We start from the raw sequence: 10594 nt of genomic DNA on the forward strand, positions 1-10594 counted from the left end.
TAGGCTCACCCATATATGTACCCATCTATGTACAATTCCCCCACGTCAGCCCACCCATCTATGTAATATCCCCCACGTCGGCCCACCCGTCTATGTAATACATCCTATGTTGGCCCACCCGTCTATATAATTATACCCCACCTCGGCCCACCTGTCTATGTAATCAATATTTTATCACACCCTCGGCCCACCCGTCTAATTAATATCCCTTATGTCGGCCCACCCATATATGTGATATTCCACCACCTCGGCCCACCTGTCTATGTAATAAATATTTTATTGCACCCTCGGCCCACCCGTATATGTAATACTCCCCACATCAGCCCACCCGTATATGTAATATGCCCCACGTCAGCCCACCCGTTTATGTAATATTCCCCTACCCTGGCCCACCCGTATATGTAATACACCCCTGTTGGCCCACCCATCTATATAACAATATTTGCCTTACATCTCTCTTCAGCCCAGCTGTCTATAATATCCTACTCTACATATTACCCAGATGGGCCCACCCATCTCCATGAATGATCATATTCCCCCGGCCCATCCATCAACATCAAGGATATATATATCATTGGCATACATGCGCCCACCCATCTCCATCGGAAATAATATGTTACCCAGCCCATCCGTCGTCATCGAGGATATACACAACATGGGCCCATGGTCCGCTGGCCCGTCTGATACGGGATATTATGTAGGTCGGGTGGCCCGTATAATACGGAATTTGTCACTGAAGGGGCTCTCAATCCTGTTACCTAGATGTACCAAATCAGCGATTAACTTCTCCCTCTTGTCGGACAGAGCTGTCCTTGTTGGGGGCTGGCTTGTGACATAGTCCAAATCCATTTGGGATGTCCCACTCTTGTCTAACCGAGTCGTCCACGCCGATGGCTGGCCTGTGACATTATTCAATGGCTCTTTGAGGTCCATCCGGAGGGGCTCTTCTGATACCTAGAACAGACACTGAGCCCAGCATGATTTTTGCTCGCCCGATGAATATTGACATACTATGCATTGTGGTGTGTCAAACTGGGTTCAACTCTCAGCATTTTCCATGTCATTGTCTTTGAACAAGTTGGTATCATTGGCTGTTTGTATGTTCTCCTGCTGAAGGTGAACCTGGTGCTGGTGCTGTGTTTCTGACATGCTGACATGTAATGGAAATTCATCAATGTTTGGATTTTCAGCTCAGCATGGATCTTAAGTACGTCTACCACTATTGTGTTTAGATCCAATTATTCTAACAACATTGTCCCATGGTTCCCACTTTTCGGTCACTACATGTTTCTGTTTCACCCTGACAATGACATTGCATTATCCTTTTTTGGGCCCTTTGGTGCTGATAGATAATTTTGGGTGCTGCACTTCAGTAGTAATTGTGTGCAAAATTCATGTTCAAGGACAAAAGAGCTCAACAAGCCTAGCATATGCAAGGTGTTTACAAAACTACTAGTATATTTATTGTTCTGGTCCCTACATTCTGCGAAACAAATAAAGACAATAGACTCAAATATGGTGATTGGTTTATCAATTATTCGTGATACTTGGCACAGGATACACTCAATTTAAAGGTAAATACTAAAACTACTATAAGATCGCTCACTCTCATTGCCCACTTTCATTGCCCACTTTCAAGCCATTCCTTGTCCTCAGCGCTGGTTGCCCAAATTCATCATCTAATTTCATTTGTTATTCCTTTGCAATGGTCAACACTCGCAATTATATCTTCCCCACATCATCCTTAAGCTATATTCTTGCTTCTCTTAATTTTTGCTGACAACTATATAAAGACTGCTGAACTTCACTTGCAGTGTAGGCTGTATTCTTCACCATGGGGTAAACCTTGCCAGGTCACTATGTTGACACAATGCTCTGATCACTTGCACAGTGGAAAGCGCTTCCCTGTTCCTGAGAGCCTCCTGGATTGTGCAACTGTCCAGCCTTACATGCACAACTATCTTGTCACCTTGCATGAAGGAAGACACATATATCAGTTTTGCGTTTTCTTCAAGCAACACTGCCATCTGAGAACCAATCCACTTCTCAGCAGCATTGACCACATATTTTGAGGTGATGCAGTCATTATGAGGATTGGTGCTAGTGCTGGCTCTGTTGTAAACATGCAAGGCAGGGACAATGTGCTCGCAGACTTCATTATGCATTGGTAAGTATCATCACTAGATGGTGATTCCAGTCCTTGTTGATTGAGAATCCATTAGTTTTATATGAAGCATTAGACATTATCCTCAAGCAAAGCTCCCATGTACCCTCACCGTCATGAAGCCCTTGAGCACCTGGGTAAATCACTGGCTGGCTTCCAGGATCATTAGCAGTGAAGTAGTTTGATGCGGAGCAATATATAATGAGTTGTATGTAATGTAATACACTATGAAGTTTGTCGTGATGGCACTGTTCTTGTCACAAGCATCATGAGGCCATATAGAAGTACACAAGAATAGAATGAGCTTAATTATCCTGTGAGACTTTGTCGGAAAGTGAGTGCCAATATTGAGAAGAACAAGGTATATTGGATGACCTCACGTTTGCTAGAGGTCAAGACCTTCAGCGCCACTCAGTAAGGAATTTTAGGCTTGTGTAAAGGTTGCACCTCTTTGGTATGGAGTTATTCTAGCTGGTTTGAAGATGAGTTACACAACGATGAATAATCCCTAGTAATTTAACAAGTAAAATGTGGTACACGCAGGTATAGTAAGATCAATCATTATATTACCCCCTCACTTTTGATGACTCTTGAGCTTGGACTTGCCCACAGCCATCCTTGCTTCCTTCTGCCTAGCATGACCTGACATATATTTCAAATGCATCATAATCATATCATTCAACGGCCAAAAGCCACTGTAGTTTTCTAAGTGTGGGAAAGCATTGACAGCCTGACAAATAATAAATTTGTGGAAACTGCCATCTGTAGTTTACTCACTTTGTTGCACACAACTTTCAGGAGCTCATGGTTTTGGGAAGAAGCACACTTGGTCATATCTAGATGTTCTTCAATGAGATGGTGCATAGTTTACTTGGGTTCATGAGCAAATAGTACATTGTGGTGGGAGCATGTTACTCACCTTGAACTTAGCATACACTTTTGGCACCTCACAAAGTGTGTATCCTCCATGGCCCAAACAGCCAGGTTCACCAGGGGGCTTTGGTATCTTCAAATCCTCCAATAGACTCTTAGTCAAGGTTGAGGAGCCACTGTCTGATGCTGAATCCAATGAACCTGAAGAATCTGAGGGCATGGGTATTTGAGAATTGGAATGTGAGGGACTGAACAAAATTTTCTTCAAATATGGTGAGGGCACCAATGTGTCCTTGAGTTGTGGGTGCTTAATATGCTGAGGAGGATTGACAGTACTAATTCTGGAAGGAAGAATCTTGTCGGCAACAAGTGTAGTTGAGTGGTGAGCACTACCAAACAATTCAAGCTGGTCTGTGAGCATAGGGGGGAAGGGAGGTGGAGCGTCAGGCTCTTGATCATAAAAAGGAGAGACAGTGTTAGTTTTGTTGGGCATGATGATTCCAGCGATGTGAGTGGGGCGATGAGGGCGGGTCAAGATATATATTGGGTATGAACTGTAATAACCTTTGAGATTTATGACCAAAGGACATCACTCACGTAATGTACTATGTAGGGATTAAACAATAAGACAGTCAACAAAAGACGTGGCTTAGGAGGATCAAATAAACAAGATAATAGAAATGTTATGTGAAGGTGTAAGTGATATGCGCTCATAAAAAGATGACCACAAAAGTTGTGAAGTAAGTGATGTACACTCACAAAAAGATGAATACAAAAGTCGAGAACTAACAAGTGGCCAGGATCACCATGGAATCAACAAAAGTTCCCAATATAAGTAGACTGTGAGCAGGTGAACTGGCAACTACAACTGATCAAATTGTGCACGCAACAATGTCTTTTCTTGCCTCGTCACTCTTCATAAAAGCAAAGGGACACTTCTGACATCGAACACGCCTTTCTACCTATGGCGGGTCCATTCATGCCCTTGCAATATCTAACAATGGTCAAGCTCTTGCATGCGGCAGTAACTTAACAGGCACTTTGTTATGAGAGGGTGCTAACAGACAAGCAGGGACTGAGGGCATCAAACTCTGCGATATCAAATCTCGGAAAGAACTTACATGCTTGACTCATCACTATGAGTCATGAGGCACAGTCAGCTGCGCTGTCTGGGTCACAACAAGAGTAGGCATGGCAGAAACCCTTTGTTATGGAACTGGGCTGGGCTACATCAGATTTTTACGGTGTAGCCATGTAGATGTGAGAGTGTCCTGGTCTTGTCATCAAAACTTCAGCTAACGTCCAACAGATGCAGTTTCAGGAGATCTGTGCTAGGAGGCTTGTGTCAGGCTTCAAAATTACTTGCATGGTATGGGATTCGACATCCTCTGGAGCGAATACGCAGATTGCAGTGGGAACGAGGGACAAAATAGTTCAAGTCCTCATTCTCAACACAAATTCACAACTGCAGTCTATATTTTCGGTGCGACTCGACAACATAGTGCCAAAGTCTGTAGCATTTGCAGACAATGGGTCTGTTTATGTCTTCGGACTATATGACGGGAACTTCATCAAGCTGAAGGGTAATGACGGTGCTGTGGTAAAGAAATACAGTTGCCAGTCAGTTATGTAAGAGTCCATAATACATCATCGGCAGATGTTACTGACCTTCTTTCAGTGGACATGCAGCCGTCAACCAGAAGAAAGGTGTGTTCATAGTAGACAATGCCACCAATGGTTTTACTTTGTATCGACTTGAAGGTGATGAGGAACCAGTTCAAACATCCGTGACCACTGCTCTGAGTGTGTCCGTCCCAAAGCAGGTGACATTCAGTGCAGAAGAAAGATTGATCGTTGGGGGGAGCGACCATGGATCAGTGTATGTATTCAAGAGGAAAACAGGGAAGTTATTCAATACTCTTCACCACTCCAATACAGGTTTGGTGCAGACAATAGCAGTAGGTGTCAGATTCAAAGAGTACTATGGGTACTGATTGTCTCCCAAGACGTGTGATCTTAACGGGCACTGCACAGTCACCAGTGCTAGGTCGTGGCAAGGCTAAAATCAACTTATGGGTCTATAACTATGGCGCAGTAAAGGGACCTCTCACCTCTGAAGATTCACACCCTATGTCGTGTGTGGTTATGGGCACGTTCAAAACTCTGGTTCATTTTGGGGCCTTGGTAGTTATTATCTGTTTTTTGATAACAAACTATTTTGTAAGTCAAGCGGTAGCTCAATAGCAGTCAACCAATTCATACCTTCACAGGATGCAGTGGCAACATGGTCAGGAGACCTCGCCCAACACATGACAACTTGAGCATCCACCTTTTTGGATAAAAAACTCCAAAGTGCTAAGGCATTCAATGAAGTACCAGAATCCCACCAAGAAGTGGGCCAACAGAGTAACATATTGATGCTACATAAACTGGCAGGCAAACTCATTGAAGTCATTCGGGAAGCAAAGAAGGATGAAGACATAGGTGATGATATTCATGATATGATATGACACAATGAGATTTCCGCATAAGGCAAAAGGGTGTTTTTTGAGGCAGTGAAGGAGAAACTGATATTAGAAGAGCTTGGCTATGATACGATGATTCAGGGAAAATGCCCTTCTCTTATGTCGTTGTAGCATGTTAATGATGTCTTGTGTTTGTTGTGTAAATGTCATATCCCATATTCCAGACCTATATCCGACAATGTTCCCACGCCTCATCCGGACATCCGGACCCCCTGTCCATGTCCTTTATCTGTCCAGATCCCCATACCTTTGCATATCCACACATCCGGATCCGAAACCTGGACACCCAATCTAATATCCACTTGTCAGGATCTCCGGATCTGACCTATGTTTGATATCCAAAGCCAAACCTTAAATCAGTGCCCATCCCCTTATGGTAATCACCTGTCTCCGGTCTTCAGTTATCTCTGTTTCCGGTTTGCTTATTGATCCTTGTATGAGTTTCATCTCCGAGTTCATTTCCTTATGTTCTGTTTCACTTACTAATACATTTCCACATGCTCATACATAGCCTTACTGATCTGCACACACTTGCCTCCAGTATATAAACTCTTGTAGAAACTCCTGTATTTCCTTAGTCTGAATATTACACATATTAGTCCTTGCACTAGATCTCACACTAAGTCCTCATACTAGTTCTAGTCCTTCGACTTAGTCAATATCCATCTCAGGCCTAGGGAGGAATTCCCTAGGCTGGAGCTCCACTCCTCTGCTCCTCCAATCCTAAATTCCTCCAGAACTTTCCTGTGGTCCTCTGGACCTATTCTGCTTCGGACTTTGTCCCTGCAGCCTTTCCTCTGTTTGTTTCTACTCAGGACTTGTCCTGAGTAGCCATTACACATATCTGTATCAGGACAAAACCTCATTGTAATTTCTGGAAGTTCCTCCGGAACTTTCCTGCACTCATCTGGAAGTTACTTGCACTCATCCGGAAAGTCTTTCCGAACTTTCCCGCGCTCCTTCGGAAGTCCTTCGGACTTCCTTGGACTTTCTCCAGACATCATCTGAAATTATGGGCACGTACTCAGGTAAGGGGTGCAGTGCACCAGCTGAAGCCAAGCCCCTTAGAATCAGTCCTACCCTTTGTGCATGGTCTTAACAGTAAACCCCTCCATGTGTAATGTGGAGGGATGACCAAAGGTTGAAAAGAATCGCCTGATGGGTGAAATATGGTATGGGGTGGGCGACAACATTTGCGAAAGAATCACCTGATGGGTGAAATGTGGTATGGGGTGGGCAACAACATCTGCAAAAAGAATCACCTGATGGGTGAAATATCATGGGATGGGCAACACATAACCTGCAAGATAATGGGATGAGTGGAAGGATGAGCAAAGGCCAGAAAGAACTACCTGACGGGTGACATGGGCCTGAATCCCTATTCGCCAACTGGGCAGTATGGGGCTTTGCGATTAACCAGAGGAGTGGGCAATCAAAGAAATGTGCAACAGTACAAACTGTTGCATGCGACAGGTTGAGCACAGAATCAAGGGTGACACGACAAACAACAGTACAGACCATTGCCTGCAACAGACCAAGAACAGGATTAAGAGAAAATACAACAGTACAGACCATTGCACGCAGCTTCAACAATAGCACAAGACTTGAAGTTGGATCAAGTCCGTTGTGTTTGCTTTGCATGTGACTTTATTTGTGGGTGTTTGTACCTCCCAATGAATTGTTTCTTTTGCTTATTCTATTCTTGCACATTCTTGCATACTGTTAAGAACGTGCTCAAAGGTTTGGATCCGAAGGGCTCGGCTTCAGCTCGTACGCTGCGCCCCTTACCCAAGTACGTGCCCTTAACTTCCGAAGGCTATAGGATGATGTCCGATGCACGGGAATTCCAGCGGACGTTCGGAAACCAGATAGAAGACTAATCCGGACGAAGTCCGAACTAGAAAGAAACAGCGGAAAGACTACCGAAGGTAGAGGCGAGGATGTTTAAGTCAATAGGAATCAATCCTAAGACTATCGGAAGACGACGAGAGGAGAAACTCAAGTCGGACGGAGGCAGGAATGAGCAGAATCTAATATGATATTCGAACTGAGGATGTACAGAGGTTTTACAGGGTTTATATACTACGGAAACATAACGGAAGGTCAGTCAGCGCGGTGCAAGGCTATGTACGAAGCATGTGGAAAGCTTATCAATAGTATAACGGAACATAATAAAATGCAGTCGGAAATGAAACAAGGTCTGGATGAACCAGTACAGTCGGAAGTAAATGACTGGTAGACCAGTAGTAAGAACTAACCAAAACGGGACGTACAAAAGGAGAAGGAAACAGAAGTAAGAAGTGGGTCGGATCCGGACATCCGGACATGAGTGCGTGATCGGTCTGGGTGTCACGAGTTCCAAATACGAACCATTATACTTTTCTAAATTCAAAGTCCTTTAAGCGCACAAGTATAGCGCCCATACCTAAGAATGAACCTAAGAACATATTTATAGTTGAGGAAGCGCCTACGGTGTCTATTGTAGAAATACCAAATATCCCCATATCTGAGTCACGTGACTTATCAGAAGATGACATCATGCCACGCGACAATCTTGGAATGTTCCAGAGTCTTACTGCGGCTGCGACACATGTTATGACATCATAGTTATATATAGAATCGTATGATACTCTTATTTATTCTCATTGGTTAGTTAGTCCATACTCAGTTTCGATCTCTGTCTCAATACATGTATATAGGTAGTGTCTTGTAGTCAGTAATTCTTTAGTTCAAACTTCTTGTATCTCCAAGTGAGCAATCCAAGACATACCTGCTGCCTATCCTTTGTTGTGATCTTTCTTTGTTTGAGTCCTAGTCTCTGCCCTGCGTTAATTCGTTTAAGGGGTTGTGACAACTCAGAAATTGATCATCCAGATGGTTCTGATGTCCTATTACTCCCCCCCCAAGCACAACCTATGTCAGTGCATCAAGGTGAAGATCGTTCAGACGGTATGTTACACAAGTGCTACTGTATTATAAAATGTTAATTCTGTGCCATTAGAGTTTTTGCCTGAGGGCAGCGATTACAATGATGCTGAACAGGGTGAGAGTAATGATAATGCTGACAAGTTGCCTGTGGCTTTGTATACACAAGAAGACAAGGATCACATCTCACCTGCACCTCCTGCTCGAAGGGCCAAGGGTAAGGAGAGGGAGATGCCTTCATGTGCAGATGATGAGGACCTGGATGATGGTCAGCATCAGGTCGACCTTGATGAAAATCCTGGTGATCCCCTTATGTCTGGCCAACACCCACAAGAAGCCATCGATAAGGCCATCACCTTGGGTGAAAAAATAGTTGCAGAGGCGGAGAAGATTGCCAAGGAGTATGGCAAATCAGCATGCATGATCTTGATTTAAGCCAGGTTGGCGGTAAAAGCTACTTGAGCTGACAATAGTTGGAACTTGTATCAAGCATGGTACAAGATGCTTCTAACAGTGAGTAGTGTGTAGTACCCATCAAATATCTTCCTTATGCAATTTTGTCAAGTATCTACAAATAACTGGAAGCAGACACAACGTGACCACTGGCTCAAACATTGTAACCAGAGTGAAAACCCTGAATTGTGGAAGGAGATACACAAGTTCTGGGAAGGGACCTCAAGGAACACAGATCAGTCTTCAAAAGCATTATACAGCTGTATCATGGCTGTACGTGATGCCTTTGCCCTCAGTGTAAGTCTATCATTGATGTATTTGTATGGTGCCTCATGTCATTTTGTAGTGCCAAGTTTATTTGCGCCTTGAGGATATTTATGTGGGGGGGATTCATATTATACACAGGTACTGAGGAAGCGGGTTGATGAGCTGCAGGGGTGTTCGCTGGGTCACTGCTTATCCTAGACCTTGTCAATAAGAAGCAAGCAGACATAAGGAACTTATTGATTACTTGACGACTGTCATCAAGTAATTGTCTTTGCCTTCTACATCTGCTGCTATATTAATGTGTATTCTAGGTACAATCACATTAATGATACAGCTTCTTTGTTATCCTTTACTTATACTCTGGGTCCGAAATTCAATACTGAGCTCTTGTGTGAGCATGGGGAGGGAACTTGTGACCATAATCGCTGTGTAGCTCCCATTATGATGCTAGAAAAGTTTGGTAAGTCATGTGATCACTATATCTGTTATTGTCTTGATGTTAGCTATAGAAGGGGTTGGCATTCTGCATGAGGTAAAAAATAGGGCGCTCAATACAATGTGGAGCTTGCTTGCATTGAACATCTGGAACTGAAGAAGAAAATAAAAGTTAAGTTAAGTGGGGTGAAGATTTGTCAGAAAGAGTTGATGTTTGTACCTTGGTTGGATGGTAAGATTGAGATTACCTGTATCATGGGACCACTCATACTAACATCAGTAGACAGATAAAGGGCCATGCTATGCAGTATGTATTCTTCTTGCCACATAAACACTCTACTCATTACCTTGACAAGCCATCATAATCTCCATGACCATCATCAGCAACATCAGTCAGAGCACCATCCCACTCATCTGCCTTGTCATTGTAGTCCATCACTGCCTATCCACTTGTCTCATCAGTATGCTTACTGTCGGTCCAGATCTCCCATTTGATGACAATATGCATATACCCAAGAGCCTGCCCCAACTGCTGGTCCATCCCAGCTTGCTAGCTTGGCCTGGGTATCTCCAGCAGAAGAGAAAGAGGAGCATGAGCATGAGCATGAGAACAAGGATGAGGATGAAGGTGGTGCCTATGATTGCAATTACTATGATGATTATTGATCAACTTTGTTAACAATTGTGTTATATAATATATGTAGGTCGGGAATTCCCAGCTTAAGAATATATGCAGTCTGGGAATTCCTAGCCTAACAATATATGTGGTTTGGGAATTCCCAGCTGAGAATATTTGTTGGTCAGGAATTCCTAACATACACTATATGTGATCTGGGAATTCCCAACCTGCTATATATGTGATTGGGGAATTCCCTTTGTGGATTTAGTAGAGCAGCTCACAATATATATCATCACACTAGTCCAATTAACTTAGTTCTCATCTCCCAAGCTA

At 43.5% G+C, this 10594-nt stretch overlaps 5 protein-coding genes across 5 annotated transcripts; 4 read left to right on the top strand and 1 right to left on the bottom strand.

The window, feature by feature from the left end:
- Positions 1 to 1808: 1808 nt before the first annotated feature.
- On the top strand, positions 1809 to 2072 carry F5147DRAFT_581939 (uncharacterized protein; the record flags this gene model as incomplete). Its single annotated transcript, XM_041431623.1, has 1 exon — positions 1809 to 2072. A coding segment is annotated over one exon (264 nt), but the record flags the coding sequence as incomplete, so codon positions are not given.
- Positions 2073 to 2738: 666 nt separating this feature from the next.
- Positions 2739 to 3530, bottom strand: F5147DRAFT_655496 (uncharacterized protein; the record flags this gene model as incomplete). The annotated part of the gene is made up of 3 exons (XM_041433981.1): positions 2739 to 2894; positions 2942 to 2989; positions 3084 to 3530. 3 exons carry the CDS (start codon positions 3528 to 3530, stop codon positions 2739 to 2741), a joined length of 651 nt encoding a protein of 216 aa, XP_041289651.1.
- Positions 3531 to 4186: 656 nt separating this feature from the next.
- On the top strand, positions 4187 to 4995 carry F5147DRAFT_525694 (uncharacterized protein; the record flags this gene model as incomplete). The annotated part of the gene is made up of 3 exons (XM_041429982.1): positions 4187 to 4283; positions 4333 to 4666; positions 4716 to 4995. Coding segments are annotated over 3 exons (711 nt in total), but the record flags the coding sequence as incomplete, so codon positions are not given.
- Positions 4996 to 8477: 3482 nt separating this feature from the next.
- On the top strand, positions 8478 to 9799 carry F5147DRAFT_655498 (uncharacterized protein; the record flags this gene model as incomplete). The annotated part of the gene is made up of 8 exons (XM_041433982.1): positions 8478 to 8511; positions 8564 to 8888; positions 8978 to 9000; positions 9053 to 9237; positions 9287 to 9345; positions 9519 to 9598; positions 9641 to 9667; positions 9711 to 9799. The coding sequence occupies 8 exons, from the start codon at positions 8478 to 8480 to the stop codon at positions 9797 to 9799; spliced, it is 822 nt and encodes a 273-aa protein (XP_041289653.1).
- Positions 9800 to 10012: 213 nt separating this feature from the next.
- Positions 10013 to 10308, top strand: F5147DRAFT_776915 (uncharacterized protein; the record flags this gene model as incomplete). Its single annotated transcript, XM_041441912.1, has 2 exons — positions 10013 to 10103; positions 10160 to 10308. 2 exons carry the CDS (start codon positions 10013 to 10015, stop codon positions 10306 to 10308), a joined length of 240 nt encoding a protein of 79 aa, XP_041289654.1.
- Between the last annotated feature and the right edge of the window lie 286 nt (positions 10309 to 10594).

The sequence above is a fragment of the Suillus discolor genome (genome assembly GCF_016758755.1).
Source record: "Suillus discolor strain FC423 chromosome Unknown F5147scaffold_53, whole genome shotgun sequence".
NCBI classification, from domain to species: domain Eukaryota; kingdom Fungi; phylum Basidiomycota; class Agaricomycetes; order Boletales; family Suillaceae; genus Suillus; species Suillus discolor.